General features: G+C 42.4%; 3 protein-coding genes and 1 long non-coding RNA gene across 11 annotated transcripts; 2 read left to right on the plus strand and 2 right to left on the minus strand.

Annotated features, from left to right (window-relative positions):
* Nucleotides 1-561: 561 nt before the first annotated feature.
* Nucleotides 562-9,342, minus strand: LOC118360818 (tumor protein D53 homolog). Of its 3 annotated transcripts, none has more exons than XM_035740254.2 (8): nucleotides 8,806-9,342; nucleotides 8,213-8,328; nucleotides 7,823-7,971; nucleotides 6,654-6,755; nucleotides 6,049-6,075; nucleotides 1,644-1,688; nucleotides 1,288-1,336; nucleotides 562-1,170 (listed from the first exon to the last, which is right to left on the minus strand). In XM_035740254.2, exons 1-8 carry the CDS (start codon nucleotides 8,816-8,818, stop codon nucleotides 1,087-1,089), a joined length of 585 nt encoding a protein of 194 aa, XP_035596147.1. In that variant the 5' UTR covers nucleotides 8,819-9,342; the 3' UTR covers nucleotides 562-1,086. The 3 variants fall into 3 exon arrangements, 2 of the variants coding, with proteins under 2 accessions (XP_035596147.1, XP_035596148.1); XR_004820927.2 differs by having other exon boundaries at nucleotides 1,071-1,170; nucleotides 1,288-1,521; XM_035740255.2 differs by lacking the exon at nucleotides 1,644-1,688.
* LOC127913245 (uncharacterized) lies at nucleotides 1,555-6,041 on the plus strand. The gene is made up of 3 exons (XR_008085434.1): nucleotides 1,555-5,103; nucleotides 5,197-5,446; nucleotides 5,563-6,041. It is a non-coding gene; the product is annotated as an uncharacterized LOC127913245 (long non-coding RNA).
* A 155-nt stretch (nucleotides 9,343-9,497) lies between the features above and the next one.
* LOC118360821 (dnaJ homolog subfamily C member 5-like) lies at nucleotides 9,498-14,332 on the minus strand. 4 transcript variants are annotated; one of them, XM_035740262.2, is made up of 7 exons: nucleotides 14,230-14,316; nucleotides 14,128-14,150; nucleotides 12,947-12,999; nucleotides 12,643-12,780; nucleotides 12,272-12,485; nucleotides 11,872-12,043; nucleotides 9,498-11,695 (listed from the first exon to the last, which is right to left on the minus strand). In XM_035740262.2, exons 4-7 carry the CDS (start codon nucleotides 12,756-12,758, stop codon nucleotides 11,589-11,591), a joined length of 609 nt encoding a protein of 202 aa, XP_035596155.1. In that variant the 5' UTR covers nucleotides 12,759-12,780; nucleotides 12,947-12,999; nucleotides 14,128-14,150; nucleotides 14,230-14,316; the 3' UTR covers nucleotides 9,498-11,588. The 4 variants fall into 4 exon arrangements, with proteins under 4 accessions (XP_035596155.1, XP_035596156.1, XP_035596154.1 ...); XM_035740263.2 differs by lacking the exon at nucleotides 14,128-14,150 and having other exon boundaries at nucleotides 14,230-14,332; XM_035740261.2 differs by having other exon boundaries at nucleotides 14,128-14,295.
* A 521-nt stretch (nucleotides 14,333-14,853) lies between these two features.
* Nucleotides 14,854-24,041, plus strand: LOC118360820 (glucose-induced degradation protein 8-B homolog). 3 transcript variants are annotated; one of them, XM_035740259.1, is made up of 5 exons: nucleotides 14,854-14,983; nucleotides 17,773-17,906; nucleotides 18,104-18,300; nucleotides 18,893-19,090; nucleotides 22,767-24,041. In XM_035740259.1, the coding sequence occupies exons 2-5, from the start codon at nucleotides 17,780-17,782 to the stop codon at nucleotides 22,938-22,940; spliced, it is 696 nt and encodes a 231-aa protein (XP_035596152.1). In that variant the 5' UTR covers nucleotides 14,854-14,983; nucleotides 17,773-17,779; the 3' UTR covers nucleotides 22,941-24,041. The 3 variants fall into 3 exon arrangements, with proteins under 3 accessions (XP_035596152.1, XP_035596153.1, XP_035596151.2); XM_035740260.2 differs by lacking the exon at nucleotides 14,854-14,983 and adding an exon at nucleotides 15,027-15,344; XM_035740258.2 differs by lacking the exon at nucleotides 14,854-14,983 and adding an exon at nucleotides 15,027-15,230.
* The last annotated feature ends 52 nt before the right edge of the window (nucleotides 24,042-24,093 follow it).

The following is a 24,093-nucleotide window of genomic DNA, read 5'->3' on the forward strand; positions in this document are numbered from 1 at the left end:
ACTGGACGAGCTGCTCATGGGCGTGGACAGGGCCCTTTTATACAGCGTTTGCACCAGGCAAGGCAAGCACTCAATGAAATCGCAATCATTGGTTGCAATGCCCTTGCCACGTTAATTCTGTGGAAACAATAAAAAACACGAAGAACTGAGCATAAGTCAGCGAACTTTAACCCAGTGAATGTTCTGATTCACTGTTTTCATTTGTTTTTCTAGCTATGGCGTGGAATTTCGCATTTAGGAATTAATCATAACTCTAGCAGAGCATATGCCATGATGTCATTATCAACATTTTTATTTTCAGTATTTGTAAGATGTTTGAAATCAGATATAATATCTAATATCTTGTTCAAGGTTAAAAACTATATTTTTAACAACTTTCCCTGGTGGTCTAGTGGTTAGGATTCGGCGCTCTCACCGCCGCGTCCCGTGTTCGATTCCCGGCCAGGTAATACGTTTTTCTTTGACAAAAAGGACTGTTACTGTGAAACAGCAATAATCACGTTTATGTATCTCGTTAGGCTAACCGTTATGTTATCCAAAATCATTACACATGAGACCAGACCACATATAATACGTTTTAATAAAAAATTCTCAAAGTACAAAAATACTTCACTGTACATTTGGGATTGTTATGTTCTTAGAATGCAGTAGCAGGATATAAGCCAACAGTAATATTTTCCTTCAATCAACAGGACAATATAAATAGCTGGATATTGGAAATACTATTTAAACATTTTAAATGAATGAATGGTTGGAACCAACAACCAAAGCTATACAAAATACATTACTCCTATCTCACAACTGAAGCTACATTCTATAAAATTGTAGAAAAACATTTGTACCTCGATGACATTCAATTCACAGTATGACATTTTAAACCCCCCCCCCTCCACTCCAACAACAACAACAAAAGTGAAATACCTCTGCATAGCCCACACGGAATCCATAGAAACTGTATTTGGTAATTTATTCATTCATCAACATCCTACAAAATGTTTAATGTCTGATGGGGTAGTGTGGACAATGACATCAGGTGAAAGTGATTAAAGGAGTATAGATGGAAGAGGGAAAATTAGGTGGATTATGTTAGAAGGAACCACTGTTCTGAGATGGGCTTCTGCCAAACCCAGATACATTTCCGTCATTCCCTCGATTCCCGGACACCTTGTTCTGTGTGAGAGACAGGAAACAGTAGAGAGATGAGGAATTGAATATCAAAGACGAGACAATACAGTATTTTCTGATCTTTGTGCTTGTTTGTGATTGTGAGAGAACACAGACACTAACCTTCACGCTTCCCACCATGTCTTCAAAGGACTTGAATGTATTGGAATGTCTAAGGCAGAAAGATAAATGATCTCGAAAACAATTTAAATCACTTTGAGGTAGAGAACCATTTCAGGTTAAACGATTCACTGAAAGATAAATCAAACTAAATGTAACTTTTTTTACTTGCAGCATTAATGTAATTATAATCTCGTTCACCAGAGTCTTCCTCCCCAAGCGCTGTTCGCAATTAGCCTGGGGATGAGGTTAATATAATTCAAATGTCATTCACCGCCTCTGGAGGTACTGCAGGAAGTAGTAGTAGGGCAGAATATCAGGGATGTCAGAGAGTGAAACAGGCGGGCCCAGTGTCTTACCTCATACTCATAGCAGGCACACTGAGGGAGTGGCCCAAGGAGGGGCTGGTGTTTCAGAGAGCAGAAAGAGAGACAAAGAGAGATGAGTAAGAGCAGTACAGCATGTAGTAGGGCAGGCCTACAGCAGTACAGCATGTAGTAGGGCAGGTATACAGCAGTACAGCATGTAGTAGGGCAGGCCTACAGCAGTACAGCATGTAGTAGGGTAGGCCTACAGCAGTACAGCATGTAGTAGGGCAGGCCTACAGCAGTACAGCATGTAGTAGGGCAGGCCTACAGCAGTACAGTATGTAGTAGGGCAGGTCTACACCAGTACAGCATGTAGTAGGGCAGGTCTACAGCAGTACAGCATGTAGTAGGGCAGGCCTACAGCAGTACAGCATGTAGTAGGGCAGGTCTACAGCATTACAGCATGTTGTAGGGCAGGTATACAGCAGTACAGCATGTAGTAGGGCAGGTATACAGCAGTACAGTATGTATGTAGTAGGGCAGGTCTACAGCAGTACAGCATGTAGTAGGGCAGGTCTACAGCAGTACAGCATGTAGTAGGGCAGGTCTACACCAGTACAGCATGTAGTAGGGTAGGTCTACAGCAGTACAGCATGTAGTAGGGCAGGTCTACACCAGTACAGCATGTAGTAGGGCAGGCCTACAGCAGTACAGCATGTAGTAGGGCAGGTCTACACCAGTACAGCTTGTAGTAGGGTAGGCCTACAGCAGTACAGCATGTAGTAGGGCAGGTCTACAGCAGTACAGCATGTAGTAGGGCAGGTCTACAGCAGTACAGCATGTAGTAGGGCAGGCCTACAGCAGTACAGCATGTAGTAGGGCAGGTCTACAGCAGTACAGCATGTAGTAGGGCAGGTCTACACCAGTACAGCATGTAGTAGGGCAGGTCTACAGCAGTACAGCATGTAGTAGGGCAGGCCTACAGAGGTACAGCATGTAGTAGGGCAGGTCTACACCAGTACAGCATGTAGTAGGGTAGGCCTACAGCAGTACAGCATGTAGTAGGGCAGGCCTACAGCAGTACAGCATGTAGTAGGGCAGGTCTACAGCAGTACAGCATGTAGTAGGGCAGGTCTACAGCAGTACAGCATGTAGTAGGGTAGGCCTACAGCAGTACAGCATGTAGTAGGGCAGGTCTACACCAGTACAGCATGTTGTAGGGCAGGTATACACCAGTACAGCATGTAGTAGGGCAGGCCTACAGCAGTTCAGCATGTAGTAGGGCAGGTCTACACCAGTACAGCATGTAGTAGGGCAGGCCTACAGCAGTACAGCATGTAGTAGGGCAGGTCTACAGCAGTACAGCATGTAGTAGGGCAGGTATACACCAGTACAGCATGTTGTAGGGCAGGCCTACAGCAGTACAGCATGTAGTAGGGCAGGTCTACACCAGTACAGCATGTAATAGGGCAGGCCTACAGCAGTACAGTATGTAGTAGGGCAGGTCTACAGCAGTACAGCATGTAGTAGGGCAGGCCTACAGAGGTACAGCATGTAGTAGGGCAGGTCTACACCAGTACAGCATGTAGTAGGGTAGGCCTACAGCAGTACAGCATGTAGTAGGGCAGGCCTACAGCAGTACAGCATGTAGTAGGGCAGGTCTACAGCAGTACAGCATGTGGTCCTTCTGTAGCTCAGTTGGTAGAGCATGGTGCTTGTAAAGCCAGGGTAGTGGGTTTGATTCCCGGGACCACCCATACGTAGAATGTATGCACACATGACTGTAAGTCGCTTTGGATAAAAGCGTCTGCTAAATGGCATATATTATTATTATTATTATTATAGTAGGGTAGGCCTACAGCAGTACAGCATGTAGTAGGGCAGGTCTACACCAGTACAGTATGTTGTAGGGCAGGTATACACCAGTACAGCATGTAGTAGGGCAGGCCTACAGCAGTTCAGCATGTAGTAGGGCAGGTCTACACCAGTACAGCATGTTGTAGGGCAGGCCTACAGCAGTACAGCATGTAGTAGGGCAGGTCTACACCAGTACAGCATGTAGTAGGGCAGGCCTACAGCAGTACAGTATGTAGTATGGCAGGCCTACAGCAGTACAGCATGTAGTAGGGCAGGCCTACAGCAGTACAGCATGTAGTAGGGCAGGTCTACAGCAGTACAGTATGTAGTATGGCAGGCCTACAGCAGTACAGCATGTAGTAGGGCAGGCCTACAGCAGTACAGCATGTAGTAGGGCAGGTCTACAGCAGTACAGTATGTATTAGGGCAGGTCTACACCAGTACAGCATGTAGTAGGGCAGGTCTACAGCAGTACAACATGTAGTAGGGCAGGCCTACAGCAGTACAGTATGTATTAGGGCAGACCTACAGCAGTACAGCATGTAGTATGGCAGGCCTACAGCAGTACAACGTATAGTAGGGTAGGCCTACAGCAGTACAGCATGTAGTAGGGCAGGTCTACAGCATGTATTAGGTCAGGTCTACAGCAGTACAGCATGTAGTGGGGAAGGTCTACAGCATGTATTAGGTCAGGTCTACAGCAGTACAGCATGTAGTAGGGCAGGTCTACAGCAGTACAGCATGTAGTAGGGCAGGTCTACAGCAGTACAGCATGTTGTAGGGTAGGCCTACAGCAGTACAGCATGTAGTAGGGCAGGTCTACACCAGTACAGCATGTTGTAGGGCAGGTATACACCAGTACAGCATGTAGTAGGGCAGGCCTACAGCAGTTCAGCATGTAGTAGGGCAGGTCTACACCAGTACAGCATGTAGTAGGGCAGGCCTACAGCAGTACAGCATGTAGTAGGGCAGGTCTACAGCAGTACAGCATGTAGTAGGGCAGGTATACACCAGTACAGCATGTTGTAGGGCAGGCCTACAGCAGTACAGCATGTAGTAGGGTAGGCCTACAGCAGTACAGCATGTAGTAGGGCAGGCCTACAGCAGTACAGCATGTAGTAGGGCAGGTCTACAGCAGTACAGCATGTAGTAGGGTAGGCCTACAGCAGTACAGCATGTAGTAGGGCAGGTCTACACCAGTACAGCATGTAGTAGGGCAGGCCTACAGCAGTTCAGCATGTAGTAGGGCAGGTCTACACCAGTACAGCATGTTGTAGGGCAGGCCTACAGCAGTACAGCATGTAGTAGGGCAGGTCTACACCAGTACAGCATGTAGTAGGGCAGGCCTACAGCAGTACAGTATGTAGTATGGCAGGCCTACAGCAGTACAGCATGTAGTAGGGCAGGCCTACAGCAGTACAGCATGTAGTAGGGCAGGTCTACAGCAGTACAGTATGTAGTATGGCAGGCCTACAGCAGTACAGCATGTAGTAGGGCAGGCCTACAGCAGTACAGCATGTAGTAGGGCAGGTCTACAGCAGTACAGTATGTATTAGGGCAGGTCTACACCAGTACAGCATGTAGTAGGGCAGGTCTACAGCAGTACAACATGTAGTAGGGCAGGCCTACAGCAGTACAGTATGTATTAGGGCAGGTCTACACCAGTACAGCATGTAGTAGGGCAGGTCTACAGCAGTACAGTATGTAGTAGGGCAGGCCTACAGCAGTACAGAATGTAGTGGGGCAGACCTACAGCAGTACAGCATGTAGTATGGCAGGCCTACAGCAGTACAACGTATAGTAGGGTAGGCCTACAGCAGTACAGCATGTAGTAGGGCAGGTCTACAGCATGTATTAGGTCAGGTCTACAGCAGTACAGCATGTAGTGGGGAAGGTCTACAGCATGTATTAGGTCAGGTCTACAGCAGTACAGCATGTATTAGGTCAGGTCTACAGCAGTACAGCATGTAGTGGGGAAGGTCTACAGCATGTATTAGGTCAGGTCTACAGCAGTACAGCATGTATTAGGTCAGGTCTACAGCAGTACAGCATGTAGTGGGGAAGGTCTACAGCATGTATTAGGTCAGGTCTACAGCAGTACAGCATGTATTAGGTCAGGTCTACAGCAGTACAGCATGTATTAGGTCAGGTCTACAGCAGTACAGCATGTATTAGGTCAGGTCTACAGCAGTACAGTATGTAGTGGGGAAGGTCTACAGCATGTAGTAGGGCAGGCCTACAATAGTACAGCATGTGAGCAAGAACAATAGATAATATCAGTAGCAGCTTAATTAGGTGAAGGGTGAAAGGTCAGCAACATTAACATGCATCCATCAGCAGTTCACTCAGGTCTAAACGAATGCAACACTTCACCCAGTAGTTAGTTATAGTTAACTAGTTAGTTAGTTTATGTAGATCACTCAGGTCTAAGGTAACATAGTATTGCAGGGCCGAGGAGCCTGGACCCCGAGGCTAAAGCTAATGCAACAGTCTGAGAATACATCACATTGAAATCAAGATGTTTTATCATCACAAAGCTTCAGAGGTGAGACAATCTGGTGCAGTAGGCTGGAGTCCAAGGCACTCCTACTATCCTTACCGAGGTGGGCTTGGCAAAGGCAGTGCTCTATCCGGTAAGTGTGCAGCGTCACAGGAAAGAGATGGGGATGGAGAGATGGGTCAGATACAGTAAAAGAGGCCACATGGAGGTGTAAATTGGCAGTGCAGTGTATGTGTGTGCGTGTGTGTGTGTCTCTGTGGGTTTGTGTGTGCTTGCCATTAATGGAAAGCAAAAATGCATCACATCGGTAGCTACCCTTTACACAGGCTCCATTTAAAGGCTTTGTAGGAACAGTACAGTAGATAAACAGATATTGTTGCCAACTAAAACAGGCTGATCTGATTGGATTAAGGCTGTTGTTTTCTCCCTGGCATTAATAAACAAGTCTGCATGAAGAAACCTTTGTCCTCAACAAATGTGTCCTGTGAAGATGAACTGCATGAAAATAGCTGAATATACAGTATTTAGCTGGATTAAAAAGATGGATGGATAATTTAACAGATTAAGAAAAGAGATGACGAATATGAAAGGTAGCCTCAATAGTGGACAGATTCATTTTAGAGGTGGCAAAGGAACATGGAAAGAATGGGAGGATGTATGGGAAGATAATAAAAGAGTAAAGGGAAGGCTGAGGGTGAGGGTACCTCATTTCTCCCAGTCTCCTTGTGATGGCCACACCCATTGTGGACATGGCAGCAGTGCTGATCTGTCCTGCATGAGAAATAGTGTCATGGGTCATCTTATACCTAGAGACACAGAGAGGGAGAGAGTGTTGACTATATGAAGTGCCATGAGTTTTTTTATTGTTGAAAAGGGCAATTCACAATCTCTATGTTACGGAGGTACTGTGTTCAATTACCCAATAAGTGGTATTCTATTCATATTTGTATATCGACCACATCCTCACATTCCACTTTTGTGTCTCCTCCCATTCCTTAAAGTAGATTTAGAATTGGAACAACAAAAAGTAACATCTCTGAGACAACGTCACAGTAACGAGCTCCGTGCAGCAACAGCAGCAGCAGCAGCAGCAGGACAAATGGAGTGAGCATGGATGGACATTTACGTTTGAGTTATTTAGCAGACGCCCTTATCCGGAGTGACTTACAGTAGTGAGTGCATATATTTTTCGTACATCATCTTCATCCCCATCCTAGTGCATATAGCAAGATACTCCCACCCCCTCTGTTTTCACCAACTGAAGTGCTTCCTCCCTGGCCAGGCCAGCCATAGCCTGTTGTGTTAATGCTACTGCCAGTGTTAAGACAGGCTATTAGACAGGCTATTAACAGGAATCTGATCCTAGTTGACCTCAAAATCCCATCAGCTGTCCCCACATATTACTTGTTAGTTGACATGTGAGAACAACAACACTTTTGGAAAACCCCATCTTGGAGAACACTAAGTACCAAACATGAGTGTGCCTTTCAGGAGTACCCAGAAACTATGACGCCGGGCTAAAACAGGGTGCTGACGTTGCATGCTTTTCCACAACATTCTGCCAGAAATAATAATAGCTACAATAGCTTCTTTGGCAGGCATGGTTGTTGTTTGACCTTTGCCCAACTTTTACTCACATTAGGTCAGAGTCAAAACCTCCCTGGTTCATTTGGCTCTTCATTAGTTTGAAATCTATTTACAGTTTTGGAATGCCTTCAATTCTGATACTATTCTGATGCTATATCTGATGTATTATTGTGAAGCTCTTTCTAATACCTCAGGTTATTTTAAGACATTTTTCTGGTGGTGGTGATGGTGTATAGGTGGTTGAAGCAGCGTGATATCATGATGGCATCTCACAGGAAGTACTTACATGTTGGAGGTCTGGACTTCATGCCAGCCTTTAGACATGTTGTGTTTAATCTCACTGAAGGGGCCCATACCCAGCTGCCTCTTTATGTCCACCGCATATTTCTCTTTGGCCAACAGCACCTGCCGCAATGTCTGCATCTCATCCTCTGTCTGAGCAGAACAAAATGACAGAAAAGTTTACCTTCAGGGAACCAGAGGTAGTAATAATAATTGGATTGGAAATGATTCTATGACTTGTCTTTTTCCATTCATTTGGGTATGATGCTAAATGAAATCTTTACAAAGTATTATCCTAAGAGACAGATTGATCAAACATGAGTATGACAATGTTTGACAACATGAGGAATGGGACAAAATGGCAACGGCTGGACAGACACAGAGGGAATAGTACCTTTGCAAGCTCCATCTTTAAATCATCCTCATCCTCCTCTGATAGACCGTTTGTCAGACCATTTCTTGATATTCCAATGGAAATGTTCCTTGGTGAAACATTCTCCCCACTGCAACCTTTTAAAAGAGTATAGATGTTAATGTCTGAAATGCAAACCATAGATGCTTGGGCATACATTTTCGATCCGTTGTTGACATTAATTACAGTAGCTACTGGCCATTCAAACATGCAGTTAATCTTCATGAAGTAAATAATACATTTATGTAGTCTAGTCATGAACGACACGTTAGAAGGACAGGCTGAAAATGTCCTGAACAAATGTGTAGCTACATCATGTAGGCCAGCCACTGTGTTGACCCAGTACGTTGTACTCATTTTCGCCCAGTGCGCTGTCCATGGTAATGAATTATATGGCTACCTGTAGATCTAACAATAACATTGCGTGTGGCCAATCACGCATAGCAGTAGAGGCTAGGTTGTCTAATATAACGTATAACGTATTGTACCTACCCGCGTGATTCTGAGTAGGATCTCAGTTGGTAATTAAACAATTGAACAATCTAGACTTAGTAAATTAAATGTAACCGACTTACCTTGCCTATTCATGATCAGCAGACTTATGAAAAACGCAGTTTCACCTGGTACGTATTTTCCGTGTTCAAGCTAACGTTGCTCTTGCTAAATGGAGTCCAATCCATACTCGTCGATACTAGATCTCTCAAATGCTTCTCTATGCTCAAATTCAGCCTCACGCAATGGTTTACATGCCTAAGCCATTTACAGAAAAGCGAAGAAAACACTATAATGTAGTCTTATTGGAAATGTAATGTTGTTTATTCAAGAGCAAAAAGCAACCTATAATTATAAGAATGAGTTACTCTTCCGCACGTGAGAGTGTGTGTGATAATGAGGAATGAGCTCCGGTTAGGTAAACAATAGGTATTTGTATACAGAAGATGCGCCACATTGATAATCGATGCTATTTTACAGTATAAGCTACTTTCCCAATTAATGTTGTAAGAACGTTGCTGCTAATGCGGGAAACTCAATTTGGGCACCTGTGCAGATTGCTGGATCTTTGGGAAAATATCCATCAGGTGGTAAAATGAGCGAGGGCGCGAAACAGAGGATTCACAGCACGGGCTCTGTCTCCATCTACTGGCAGTATTAATGCACCAAGCCGCCTTTCATATTCTAGTGTTGGCTTATTTGAAGGTCCCGGTCGGCCTACTATTTATATCATACTGTAGAAGCATGCGAATTGAAATGATAAAGAAAACAACAGTAAATGTTCAGGAACATTTATTTAACAACAGCAGATCAATGACCCACTTTGTTTTCTTTCACACACACATTACCATGCTACAACATAAAGGTCCAGATTTATACGTAATATTTAAGTGTATGTACAACAGACCTTAACCATTAAACCATGCGTTGCAAAATTTAATGGCCACATCAAAATAAAACATACTATTTATAACTATAGCCGTTCATCATCAAAACATGACAACATATGTTAACTTAAATAAAATAAAGTTCATAAAATTACTATATCATTATACTATATACTATGTCATCTGTATCGATACATTTTTATGGAACCATTTCCTGATCATTGGTCCAATAGTTTTTTGAACTCACATTGCATTCAACTCATTTAACAATTATCATTTTCCAACATCTCAACGAAGAAGCGATAACAGGTAGGTATATCTATGGGGCGGTTTCTGAGGAGGGCACAGCAAACACTGTAAAAGGACCACACACGTCAAACAACCATACCATCAAAAGCAGAGGGCAGATGAGAGGAGCTCAGACATCCATTGTAAACCATTGAAACATAATTGGCATTAATGAAACAAACAAATTAAGATAATGGCAGGTTATGCATTAGTTACACTTTACATATATTTAGTTGTATATATTTATATTAAAAACATAAATCTATTCTGGTTATAGGATAAGAGCTGCCTGTGGTAGTGCTAGCCCACTGATGAAATTACGTATGACCTAAGAAAGTACCAATATCGACACTCAAAATTCAATGATGGTAAAAAGAAATTAACAAAGCATTGGACAATTACAACACTTCTGAATTCCCTTCAACAGAATGATAAAAAAACAAGATGATAATATTCTTCAAATGCTCCCAACTTTTCCCTACACCCATACAGTAGTCTTTTTGATCACATCTAAACATAAATGAACAGTGCTTGGAATGAAAACATGTCCCCCTCTAATTGGATCAGGTCATGGTCCTTGGGTTAGACAGTGTGGGGTAACACTCAGAACCACAACAACATTAAGCACAGGTAAAACAACAAATCAAATAACTGGATATTGAGAACAACCACTCAAATGTGCAGAGAAGTGTTGCTCAGAGATGTCTGGGTCACATCCCAACGGGACTGTGGGTGGCACAGTGGCAAGTAAAACTAAACAAAATATACATGACTACATATGTTAACAAACCTATGTGTGATATTTATCTTCTGGTGTTAGTCAGTTCTTTGATGCAGGGAAGTCAGGGGCAAGATTACAAGCATTCAATTCAGATTTTAGGGGCCGGACAAAGCGATGCTTCCTTCACACAAGAACAGACCAAACCAGTTAAATTCAAGACCCATTAAATGTTAAGAAAGCAATGTCATCATCAGTATTTCATGATATTGCTGTCATAAAATGCAGCTTGTGTGCCCTGCCCTCCCTTTCCACCCCTCTACATGCACAGATCTCAGCACAGTATAACCACAATGCAATGGGCACAAACACAGGTAAAGAGGAGTCTAAATCTATGGGTTTAAGTTCCTAAAGAAAATGAGCTATGTGTTTATAACTGGCATCAGCTGATGGCAATTTTAAACTGAGAATTGTCTAGCTCTATTTTGAATGTTTAATGATGATGTCATGAACCGAACCTCTCTTATCAGTGAGCAAAAACAAAGTAAACTGTGCCCCAAATGAACCACACTCACATGTGTGCACCAATAGTATGAAAAAAAAATAATGAAGGCAATTATTTATTTATCTCAAAACAGTGCATGCTACAAAATTACATGAAATATGGATAGGGGACTGTGGGGTTGGAGGTTTGTGAGGTCAAAGGCCAAAGTATATGAAATAACAAACGGAAGGGAAGCAAATGTTTTCTTTCTCTTTCTTCCTACATTGAGGCGGGAGTGAACCACTCTGGAGCGGGTGGAAAGGGGAGGTGTATCTTAAAGAGTTCTGTATGTGGGCCACGCTCACTCCTCCATCTCCTCTCCAGGACTTGGCTCTCTTAGTGAAGTTTAAACAGATTGCCCTTCTCGTTCATCCTTTTAAGGTGGAACAGGGTAGCAGGCAAGGCCACAGGCCAGGACAGGGGTGGGGTTTAGTTGAAGCCCATGTCGGTCTGATAGGTAGAATGGTGACCATCTGACGTCAACTGGGTGGTCTCTGTCGCTGATGGCTGCACCAAGATTGCTTCACCACCAGCCTCTGTCAGAGAGAGAGAGAGAGCGACACACACACACAAACAGTAAGATATACATGGTCAGTAATGATGGCACTCCATAGTAAATTACCATGCAATTGAAACAAGTCAATGGTCAGTGATGAAGTGATCTGGGTTCATGCAGAAACATGTTTCTTACACAATAAGCAGTCGATCTCACCTCTCTCATCAGACTGCATCTGGGCCTCCAGGTCCTCAGGGGACACATAGAAGTCAGGCTCCTGGCCCTCTGGAGGCCGCGGTTTACACTTCCCACAGCAGCAGTTACAGCAGCAACACAGGCAACAACAGAAGTAGCAGCCAGTGGCCAGGCCACAGAACACAAACAAGGCCTGCAGAGAGAAAACAAGGCAGTGTGTGTGTGTGTGAGAGAAGTGTAAGAGTGATCAAGAGAGTGTGGCAAGAAGATAAAACAATAACAATCAAGGAAAACAGTGTTAGAGAGGCTTTGTTTTGTTTTTACAGGGTTTGTGTTATAAAATATGTCATTTAATCTTTAACACAAAGTCAATTCTACATGTCGACCCCCCCACCTCCCTATAAGCACCTCGCAGTCTCACCTTAGCCCACCAGCTGGACAGGACAAAGTAGGTGTTCACGTTCTCCTCGCCAAACTGCTCAGCCACGTACAGTCCCAGGGAGCCGTACTTGTCATAGATGTTCCGCTTGGTGGGGTCGTTCAGAATGGCATGGGCATTGTTGATCTCCTTAAACTTGTCAGAAGCTTCCGGGTTATCTGGGTTCTTATCAGGGTGGAATTTCAATGCAAGTTTTCTAAGAACACATAAGAGTGAGAATCAGATAGTACCAATTAACAAAATATAAGACTATATTTATACGTGGCACAACTCTAGAAAATAATGTGGCTATATTTTTATTGATGAGTATTACTATAACTGCTACAGTAAGTGGCTGCGCCTCTCTGACTGACCTGTAGGATTTCTTGATATCGTCGGGAGTGGCTAGCTTGTCAATGCCAAGCACAATGTAGAGTGATTCACCAGAGGTGGAGAGTGAGCGCTGCCTCGCCTGTTCTTGTGCTGCCATGATGCCTCGCGTCCTTCACAATCTGAACACAGAGAAAAGGAAGGATTGCACATGTTTATTTACCAATGAGTCATCATTACACTATTTTTCAGCCTATGACTGAAGCAGTGTATTTTTCATTCTCACAAATATGTGGTTCTGCCCCAAAATCACTAAATACTCCCACACTCCAGGAATCTATTGCACACCTTATATCCCTACCGCCACTCCAAAATGGTGTACTCTCAGCAGGGTTCCTACCCTGTAAGAGGAAAGAGTAGAGTAAATCATCTCGCTGTGAACCTAGATGCCCTCTTCCTTTCGACAACAGATCAGACAACCTAGTCACATATGCTTACTGTATATCTATTGGGTTTCTACTTAGAATAGGCCTACAAATGCCAGGATCCTGTAGCTATTACTAAATCAATAACAAATTCACTTACATGAGTGTTGTCATTCTCAGTCACTCAGTGTCTAATTGAGAACCGAGGTCTCACACAAATCACTGATATTAATTGCAATGTGTACCCTTCGGAGGTCTCTTTTCAAAGTAGCAACTCTGTCAACTCTCTCACTGTCAAATGTTTGGATTGTTGATAGGAAATCTGTAAGAAGTTAACGACAAATCACAAACATCAAGATGCTACAGCTTCAGACTGCACAAGGGCATACAGCATTCAGAGAACCCCAGGGGCCTACAGCATTCAGAAAACGTCAAGGACCTTCTGCAGTGATGGTAAGGCCAAAATGCTTAATTTTGAGCATTTTCCATCATAGGCCTGTCCCTGAATAAAAAAAGACGTAAACTCAAATAATGTACTTAATTGGATCCTACATCTCAAGTAATTAGTGTAAATGGTGAGACTTTATGTGATGTGGTCCTGGGGAAGAGAATCGTTATTGACTTCCAAGGAAGCAGCTGACCATATAGATTTATTGAGATGGCGCACTAGCAGTAAAATACCCTTTCTTCAACCTCCAGACAAACTATTACAATTTTTAGGCCACGACACAAATGACTGACCAAACAAATTGTCACAAAAAACGACAAATGTAAAACCCGTAAGCTCTGAGGCTGTTAAAATCCGTACACTATAACGCTGTTCAAATAAATGGAATACATGATCATCATTCATGGAATGTCAGTTTGCAATAAGGACAACTAGAATATTATGATATATATTCAGGATTATGTTTTAAATCTGTAGCCTAAATGCGATGCTTGGAGCGATTAATCTATGTAGCTGCATCAGCACTGCGCAGCATCCATGTTGGTTTGTTGCTGGCCTTCTCTAACTGCAAGACAGGACTCGCTCAAATCAGCAGTAATTTTCAAGGGCAAGGGGAGAATAGGTTTAAAAAATAAACAATCCACATCAATGCTTACCTCTTGAAGTCGGCTTTGATGCGCTGTATAGGGAAATGATCCAAAGAGATATAATAACAGTGTCTGATTATGGTTTCATCCCAGAGAACCGCGCGTACTCACCAAACCCAACCATGGACAGCTGCAGCAGTATACTGGCCCCGCCCCCGAACACCTTCCAATCGACCTGCGCGCCGCACGATCATTGATTGGGATGCCCCTCAGCCTTGTTACTGCATTATAAACTAATGTTTACTAAAAATAAATGAACATAGCTACAACGTGATGAAGTCATTTGCATTTGAAGGACTTTTGAAGAGATGTAATACAGTAAAGTAGGCCTAGGTGATTCTCAACCAGATACCCCCTCAGAGAAAACCCAAGTATGCCTACCCTTGAAAAAAAAAAAAAAGTGCAGCAACTGTAGTCGACTGTGGTATTTTGGATGCAGTAATTGCAGAATAACGGCAGATATACTGGACTCTAACTGCAGTTATATACATCTGACTGCAATACGTTTTCGTCAGGGTACGCTAAGAAGTAATACCTGTCTTTGCTTTACTTTTTCACATTGCGTTAATTCCACAGAACAGACTTTCGAGTTACACCAAGGTATATACAATGAGGTGAACGTTTAGAACCTTGCAGCCCAATTCTACAAGACATAAAATATCTGTTCCACAAAATACTTTTCTATCTGAAAGTTTTTGCAACGTTGAAACCCTCTGAACAGACCCCATCACTGCTACTGTTCCTTGGTAACCATGACATCATTCCACTGGCCAATCATAGTTTTGTTTCCCCAAATCTCGTTCGGTTTTCGTGATTCACGCGAGAGAGCTTGAAGCAACTACACATCCGTAGCCGATTGTTACAGGTATATTTAATTGAACAATAAAGCTGACTACTATATTTGATAGCGATAATATATATTATTATGTATCGTATTGTACTCTTCACTCATGTTACAATTACATGTTGGTGGGTGATGCACCAACAACCTAACGTTCGCTAGCCATCTAGCTAGTATCAACACAACAAATAACGATAGTTAGCGAGCTAATTTCAGACTAAATGGTTTGGTGTGTGAGACCAGAATATTCGCTCTGTTCCTCGCATAGATGGTAGATATGATATCATTGTTAATAATAGCCAGCTAACCTTTCGAATTTAAAGGATTTAGTTAGCTACATAACTAACGTTGTTTTGTTCTTCAAACACCACTCGACCACACCGAGGTAAAGTTGGTTTTATATTCACACATTCGAACATTCATCCTAAGCCATTTACACATGTACAAATCAATAACTAATTCACCGTTTGTCACAAACATCAAACTCGGTATGATTTATTCTATAAATGTATAGCATACTTTTGCAACCTTTTTTTTTGTCGTTGGAAAAATTCCAGTTTTGATTTGATAGAAATACCTAAAATATATCAAATGTAATTTAAAGAAGTATAAATCAATAAGTAATTCACCATTTGTCACAGAATCATCAAACTAGGTATGATTTGTTTTTCTACGAATGTCTAGTATACTATTAAAACCTTTGATTTGAATAAACATTCCAGTTCTGATTTGACAGAAATACATTAACATCTATAAAATGCCATTTAAAGCTATATAAATCAATAAAGTGTTCACTGATTATGACAGAATCATCAAGCAAAGTATGATATTTTCTATAAATGTCTAGCATACTTTTACAACCTTTGTTTTGAGGAGAAATTACAGTTTTCATTTGATATAAATACATACAATTTATACAATTATATTAACTGTATAACTAACTAATTCACCATTTGTCACAGAAACATCAAACTATATATGATTTATTCTATAAATGTTTAGCATACTTTTAAAAAACGTTGTTTTGAGTAAAAATTCCAGTTTTGATTTGATAGAGGGCATGTAGTACGTCTAGAGGGCATGTGGTCAAAGTTCTAACGAGTCTGTTATACCCTATTAGAAATTCTGCATCTTCAGTCATATTAAATTAGATTACAGGAAAAAACTACAGGATGAAGGGGTCAGGCCTTACTAACAAAGAAGACAGGTGAATGGATCAAGAGAACCAAGATGATCAACATGGACGTTCCACAATGGAGATAAGGAAAACTAAGAGTGAACCATAACATACACTAACATTCAAAAGTTTGGGGTCACTCAACTGGCAGCTTCATTAAATAGTACCCGCAAAACACCAGTCTCGACGTCAACAGTGAAGAGGTGACTCCGGGATGCTAGGCAGAGTTGCAAAGAAAAAGCCATCTCTCTCTGTCCAGTGTCTGTGTTCTTTTACCCATCTTAATCTTATTTTTATTGGCTAGTGAGATATGGCTTTTTTCTTTGCAACTCTGCCTAGAAGGCCAGCATCCTGGAGTCGCCTCTTCACTGTTGTTGTTGAGACTGGTGTTTTGCGGGTACTAATTAATGAAGCTGCCAGTTGAGGACTTGTGAGGTGTCTGTTTCTCAAACTAGACAGTCAAATGTACTTGTTCTCTTGTTCAGTCGTGCACCTGGGCCTCCCGCTCCTCTTTCTATTCGGGTTAGAGCAAGTTTGCGCTGTTCTGTGAAGGGAGAAGTACACCGCGTTGCACAAGATCTTCAGTTTCTTGGCAATTTCACGCATGGAATAGCCTTAATTTCTCAGAACAGGAATAGACTGACGAGTTTCAGAAGAAAGTACTTTGTTTCTGGACATTTTGAGCCTGTAATCGAACCCACAAATGTTGATGCTCCAGACACTCACTAGTCTAAAGAAGGCCAGTTTTATTGCTTCTTTAATCAGAACAACAGTTTTCAGCTGTGCTAACATAATTACAAAAGGGTTTTCTAATGATCAATTAGCCTTTTAAAATGAGCTAACACAATGTGCCATTGGAACACAGGAGTGATGGTTGCTGATAATGGTCCATAAAAAATCTGCTGTTTCCAGCTACAATAGTCATTTTCAACATTACCAATGTCTACACTGTATTTCTGATCAATTTGATGTTATTTTAATGGACAACAAATGTGCTTTTCCATGTTTCCATGTTGATCCTCTTGGTTGTCTTGGGTCCTCTTGATCCATCCACCTGTCTTCTTTGTTAGCCAGACCTGACCCCTTCAATCTGTAGTTTTTTCCTGTAATTTAATTTGAAATGACTGAAGATGCCGAATTTTATGTCAGGCCCCTTCTAATAGGGTATAACAGACTCGTTAGAACTTTGACCACACGCCCTCTAGACAGACTACATGCCCTCTATCAAATCAAAACTTGAATTTTTCCCTAAAACAAAAGTTGTAAATAAATCATAAATCATACATAGTTTCATGTTTTTGTGACAAACTGTGAATTAGTTATTGATTTATACAGTTTAAAATGGAATATGATAGATTTGATGTATTTCTATTAAGTCAAAACTGGAATTTCTACTCAAAACAAAGGTTGTAAATGTATGCTAGACATTTATAGAATAAATCATATCTAGTTTGATGATTCTGTGACGTGGTTAATTAGTTATTGATTTTTACATTTGTAAATGGCTTTTAGCGAATGTCTGATGAATGTGTGAATATAAAACCAAATTTACCTCCGCCTCGACCACAGTCACTCTCGACATGTCGGTGCAATTACTACTTGCTAGCTAACATATTTTTTTATTTAAACTTTGCAGGATCCCAATGTCAATGATGAATTACGCGGAAAAGTCAGAAGATATTACTAAAGATGAATGGATGGACAAACTGAACAATGTACACATACAGAGGGCGGACATGAACCGGCTCATTATGAATTACCTTGTGACAGGTATTCCACGATTCACACTTTTGTGTCAGTTGCTGCTAAAACAACCTCCAATCTGAGCTGCTCTCTATCCCAGTTAACCTTTCTGAATCTTCAGCTTGTCTCTACTTACAGAAGCAGAATCCCACATTTTACCTTGATCTATCCAGTTGATTTTTCTGGTGATTTTGATGGTCTCACTCTTGTCTGTGTTTGTGCAGAGGGGTTTAAAGAGGCAGCCGAGAAGTTTCGGATGGAGTCTGGGATCGAGCCCAGTGTGGACCTGGACTCTCTAGATGAGAGGATAAAGATTAGAGAGCTGATCCTGAAGGGACAGATACAGGAGGCCATCGCACTCATCAACAGCTTACACCCAGAGCTGCTTGACACCAAGCGCTACCTGTACTTTCACCTACAGGTAAGGATGCCCTCAGGGGACTGATTTAGGATCAGAGCTTGTCCAAGACAACAACATCTATTGTGGATGTTCATTGCCCACACCAAAACACTTGATGAAACGTATATTTCATTACTTTGCCAGCGGCATACCACCCTGCATCCAACTGCTGGCTTGCTTCTGAAGCTAAGCAGGGTTGGTCCTGGTCAGTCCCTGGATGGGAGACCAGATGCTGCTGGAAGTGGTGTTGGAGGGCCAGTAGGAGGCACTCTTTCCTCTGGTCTAAAAAAAATATCCCAATGCCCTAGGGCAGTGATTGGGGACATTACCCTGTGTAGGGTGCCGTCTTTCACATGGGACGTTAAACGGGTGTCCTGACTCTCTGTGGTCACTAAAGATTCCATGGCACTTATTGTAAGAGTATGGGTGTTAACACCAAGTGTCCTGGCTAAATTGCCAATCTGACCCTCATACCACCTAATCATCCCCAGCTTCCAATTGGCTTTCCACAGTAACTATTCCCCAGGTCATTGCTGTAAATGACAATGTGTTCTCAGTCAACATAAAAAGCCCCTCTCCATTTCTTCTCTCCTTCCCCTTTTCCTCTTTGTAGCAACAACACTTGATTGAGTTAATCAGGCTGCAGGAGACAGAGTCTGCATTGGAGTTTGCCCAGACACAGCTGGCAGAGCAGGGGGAGGAGAGCCGTGAGTGCCTGACAGAGATGGAGAGGACGCTGGCTCTTCTTGCCTTCGACAACCCAGAAGAGTCGCCCTTTGGAGACCTGCTTAACATGATGCAGCGACAGAAGGTGTGTCTATGTGTGTGGCCTATCATCTGTATAATTGTTTATTAGGCTATTATAAACTGGGTGGTTCGAGCCCTGAATTCTGATTGTCCGACAGCTGTGGTATATGAGACCATATACCACTGGTATGACAAAACATTTCAAATTAGGTTGATAACGAGTTTATAATAGCAATTAGGCACCTCAGGGGTTTGTGGTATATGACCAATATACTACGGCTAAGGGCTGTATCCGGGCACTCTGCGTTGTGTCGTGCACGTTGCGTCAAGCTAGTGTAGTGTAAAGAGGCTATAATTAAGCAATAAGGGGCATGGTATATGACCAACATACCACGGCTAAGGGCTGTATCCGGGCACTCCGCGTTGGCTCTACTCCAAAAATCAAACAATGACTATGAGATTAAAGTGCAGACTATCAACTTTATTTTGAGTGTATTTTCATCCATATCGGGTGAACCGTTTAGAAATGACAGCACTTGTTGTACATAGTTCCCCCGTTTTAGGGGAGGAAAAGTATTGGGGAAAATTCACTTATGTGTATTAAAGTAGTAAAAACAAAAATCATAGCACGCAATGACTACATCAAGCTTGTGACTGAAATGTGGTGGATCCATTTGCTGTTTGTTTTGTGCCCAATAGGAATGAATGGTAAATAATAATGTATTGTGCATTTTGAAGTGTTTCGAAACATTCTATTCTTATTTACAATAAAGGTGACTCCAAAATGCACAATTCATTATTTACCATGAATTTCTATTGGCACAAAATACATTTACATTTACATTTAAGTCATTTAGCAGACGCTCTTATCCAGAGCGACTTACAAAAAAAAATAATATGAAACACAACCAAAACACAACCAAAACAAACAGCAAATGCATCCAACAAATTTGTGGAGTCACAAGCTTGATGTAGTCATTGTGTGCTAATAATATGGGACCAAATACTAAACTGTTTACTTCTTTAATATTTACATTTACATTTAAGTCATTTAGCAGACGCTCTTATCCAGAGCGACTTACAAATTGGTGCATACACCTTATGACATCCAGTGGAACAGCCACTTACAATAGTGCATCTAAATCTTTTAGGGGGGTGGGAAGGATTACTTACCCTATCCTAGGTATTCCTTGAAGAGGTGGGGTTTCAGGTGTCTCCGGAAGGTGGTGATTGACTCCGCTGTCCTGGCGTCGTGAGGAGTTTGTTCCACCATTGGGGGCCAGAGCAGCGAACAGTTTTGACTGGGCTGAGCGGGAACTGTACTTCCTCAGTGGTAGGGAGGCGAGCAGGCCAGAGGTGGATGAACGCAGTGCCCTTGTTTGGGTGTAGGGCCTGATCAGAGCCTGGAGGTACTGAGGTGCCGTTCCCCTCACAGCTCCGTAGGCAAGCACCATGGTCGTGTAGCGGATGCGAGCTTCAACTGGAAGCCAGTGGAGAGAGCGGAGGAGCGGGGTGATGTGAGAGAACTTGGGAAGGTTGAACACCAGACGGGCTGCGGCGTTCTGGATGAGTTGTAGGGGTTTAATGGCACAGGCAGGGAGCCCAGCCAACAGCGAGTTGCAGTAATCAAGACGGGAGATGACAAGTGCCTGGATTAGGACCTGCGCCGCTTCCTGTGTGAGGCAGGGTGGTGATCCGTCATCCACACTGTACTCTGCGGATGTTGTAGAGCATGAACCTACAGGAACAGGACTGATTTGGATCAAGAAGGTCATTCTGAGAGAGATAGCGGTAGAGCTGGCCAAGGACGGCACGCTCAAGAGTTTTGGAGAGAAAAGAGAGAAGGGATACTGGTCTGTAGTTGTTGACATCGGAGGGATACTGGTCTGTAGTGTAGGTTTTTTCAGAAGGGGTGCAACTCTCGCTCTCTTGAAGACGGGAGGGACGTAGCCAGCGGTCAGGGATGAGTTGATGAGCGAGGTGAGGTAAGGGAGAAGGTCTCCGGAAATGGTCTGGAGAAGAGAGGTTGTTGGGCGGCCGTCGTCAGGGGATAGGGTCAAGCGGGTGAAATTCAGGTTGTTGTGGCGGCAACCAGTGAAGAACAAACACCATTGTAAATACAAGATTTTATCTTGTGAGATTTCATCTGGAGAGAGAGGGGAGAAAGAGGTCAGAGCATAGGGTAGGGCAGTGTGAGCAGAACCAGCGGTGTCGTTTGACTTAGCAAACGAGGATCGGATGTCGTCGACCTTCTTTTCAAAATGGTTGACGAAGTCATCTGCAGAGAGGGAGGAGGGGGGGGGGAGGATTCAGGAGGGAGGAGAAGGTGGCAAAGAGCTTCCTAGGGTTAGAGGCAGATGCTTGGAATTTAGAATGGTAGAAAGTGGCTTTAGCAGCAGAGACAGAGGAGGAAAATGTAGAGAGGAGGGAGTGAAAGGATGCCAGGTCCGCAGGGAGGCGAGTTTTCCTCCATTTCCGCTCGGCTGCCCGGAGCCCTGTTCTGTGAGCTCGCAATGAGTCGTCGAGCCACGGAGCGGGAGGGGAGGACCGAGCCGGCCTGGAGGATAGGGGACATAGAGAGTCAAAGGATGCAGAAAGGGAGGAGAGGAGGGTTGAGGAGGCAGAATCAGGAGATAGGTTGGAGAAAGTTTGAGCAGAGGGAAGAGATGATAGGATGGAAGAGGAGAGAGTAGCGGGGGAGAGAGAGCGAAGGTTGGGACGGCGCGATTCACATATAAGTGAATTTGTCCCAATACTTTTCTTCCCCTAAAATGGGGGGGAGGGGACTATGTACAACAAGTGCTGTCATTTCTAAACGGTTCACCCAATATGGATGAAAATATGCTCAAATTAAAGCTGACAGACTGCACTTCATAGTCATTGTTTTATTTTTAATCCAACCTTTTGAAGTATTGAGCCTAAAGAAGAAGGAACAAAAAGAAAACGCTGGCCCGATAATTAGAGGTCACTGTATTTTTATATGGTAAAGAGACCGATCTAGCTTAAAATCGCTCTTTCCCAAGCCACCTCCATAGGTAGTGTGGGACATGTGTACCCCCTCTACGTGGTATAGTGTTTTTTTTTAATTGTACCTTTATTTTACTAGGCAAGTCAGTTAAGAACAAATTCTTATTTTCAATTATGGCCTAGGAACAGTGGGTTAACTGCCTGTTCAGAGCAGAAAGACAGATTTGTACCTTGTCAGCTCTGGGATTTGAACTTGCAACCTTTCGGTAACTAGTCCAACGCTCTAACCACTAGGTTACCCTGCTGTGTAAAGACAATGGCTCTCTGATGACACATGCAAGAATGACCTTAATTATCTTAATTCCAGGAGACAGTGTTTTTGTTGTTAGCCAAATTGAAAATGCTTTTAAAATGTCCACACATTTGTGAATTATTGCATTAATCAAGTGTGCAACATTATGTGCAATATGGTTTAGATCCTTATCTTGTTTGTCTATATACTATGGTATTTACAATATGCTAATAGCTGCAAACACACATGAAGCAGGAATGTGGCTTTGGCCACACCACATCCAATATTAATGTAAAGATACTGTAAACAGATAAGTTGCAAATCTGATGTTGAAGAGTCAGCTCTCACTACACATATTTTACTAATGTAAAGCAAGAGCCTTAATGTGCATGAGTAAAAGGGTCTCTTTTTGGGGGTGTTCTATGTGTGACTGTATTCCTGTAATTTAAACACCTTTCTTTCATTTCTCAATGCTCTTCAGGTGTGGAGTGAGGTGAACCAGGCTGTGCTGGACTATGAGAACAGGGAGTCAACACCCAAACTGGCCAAGCTACTCAAGCTGCTGTTATGGGCTCAGAACGAGCTGGACCAGAAGAAAGTCAAATACCCCAAAATGACAGACCTCAGCAAAGGCACTATTGAGGATCCCAAGTGAAATGAACGAGCAGTGACATGGACTACCACACTTCCTTTCTCCTATTTATAAGCAGTCAACGACTGGATGATAACGTAATAATAACATATATTATATACCAATATAAATACTTTTTTCATGTTGCATATATGAGAGGACTTAATTGATTGTGCAAACAGTATATGGCTGTATTTTAAAAAGTGACAACTGCTATGATGATATAAACATTCAACAGAGTACCCACATTTTATAGACATTTTGAAAGACAAATTGTAATTGCTGGTTTATATTTGATTACCTGAAAAATAAGTATTATTCACTTTTACTTGAGTATCATGGTGAGTTCTGAGTATCATTTTGTTTTATTTGTTTTTAAGCCACTGGGTTGCCACGTTGAGTTTGGGAGTTATGATTTTATACATATAAGGTAGAGTTTAAGACTAAATTAGACTCATGTGTAAAGGAAAGAGAGGAATAGGCTATACGCCACTTTTTCTAGATAAAGGGTTTGGATTAAGTGGAAACTGTGTTACCCAGCCTTTTATCTACTGTACTTTGATAGGTTATAACCGGTCTTCTGGTATTAACGTGTCTACTGCTGAATGACATTATTGCTTACATGGAAATACGGGTTTCTTTTAATTGGTTGGCTGAGTTTACATTCCCTTCTGTCTTTGAAAGACACATGGAGCTCTGCCTTGTTTTGTTGAGGATTGAAAAGTTGTAGATGGTGGAAACCTTGACCTTTCACAGTAGAAGGGCTGTACTTATTTCTCTCCTATGGGAGTAGAAAGAAGTTCAGTACACATGACCAGTTTGCTATTAAGAGTTAGTTACCAATTAGAATTTGTACATTTACTGCCCAGATGCATGTAGTGTAATGTTGTTGAATTGATTAAGGTCATTACAGAAGCACTCACGCCTTGTTTATGTTATGTGGGAGTTGAAATATTTGTTTATTTTGTACCTGCTGCTAAATGTCCAGTCTTCATTTCATACAACTTTTTATTGTACTGTAAGACAATGTGATCATAGAGACTACAGATAACTCCCCTCTTATTATTGGACGTTTTTTGAGGTAATATTTGCAGATATGGAAATAAACAATTATTTTGAGTGACAGTTTTATTGTAAACCCTCGCGATCACACATTGTTCATTGGCTGCCGCTATTT

The sequence above is a fragment of the Oncorhynchus keta genome, chromosome 28 (genome assembly GCF_023373465.1).
Source record: "Oncorhynchus keta strain PuntledgeMale-10-30-2019 chromosome 28, Oket_V2, whole genome shotgun sequence".
Classification (NCBI taxonomy): domain Eukaryota; kingdom Metazoa; phylum Chordata; class Actinopteri; order Salmoniformes; family Salmonidae; genus Oncorhynchus; species Oncorhynchus keta.

Bases quoted from the DNA above. Each gene is read 5' to 3' on its own strand.
- LOC118360820 (XM_035740258.2), top strand. From the start codon at position 15,181: ATGGTTTGGTGTGTGAGACCAGAATATTCGCTCTGTTCCTCGCATAGA. The intron at 15,231-17,772 runs GTAGATATGATA...TAAACTTTGCAG, and splicing joins CTCTGTTCCTCGCATAGATG to GATCCCAATGTCAATGATGA. The intron at 17,907-18,103 runs GTATTCCACGAT...GTGTTTGTGCAG, and splicing joins TATGAATTACCTTGTGACAG to AGGGGTTTAAAGAGGCAGCC.
- LOC118360818 (XM_035740254.2), bottom strand. The intron at 6,756-7,822 runs GTAAGTACTTCC...CTGTGTCTCTAG, and splicing joins GAAGTCCAGACCTCCAACAT to GTATAAGATGACCCATGACA. The intron at 1,171-1,287 runs GTTAGTGTCTGT...TCTCTCACACAG, and splicing joins ACATGGTGGGAAGCGTGAAG to AACAAGGTGTCCGGGAATCG.
- LOC118360821 (XM_035740263.2), bottom strand. From the start codon at position 12,758: ATGGCAGCACAAGAACAGGCGAGGCAGCGCTCACTCTCCACCTCTGGT. The intron at 12,044-12,271 runs GTGAGACTGCGA...TTCTCTCTGCAG, and splicing joins TGTCCAGCTGGTGGGCTAAG to GCCTTGTTTGTGTTCTGTGG. The intron at 11,696-11,871 runs GTGAGATCGACT...TCTCTCTGACAG, and splicing joins GATGCAGTCTGATGAGAGAG to AGGCTGGTGGTGAAGCAATC.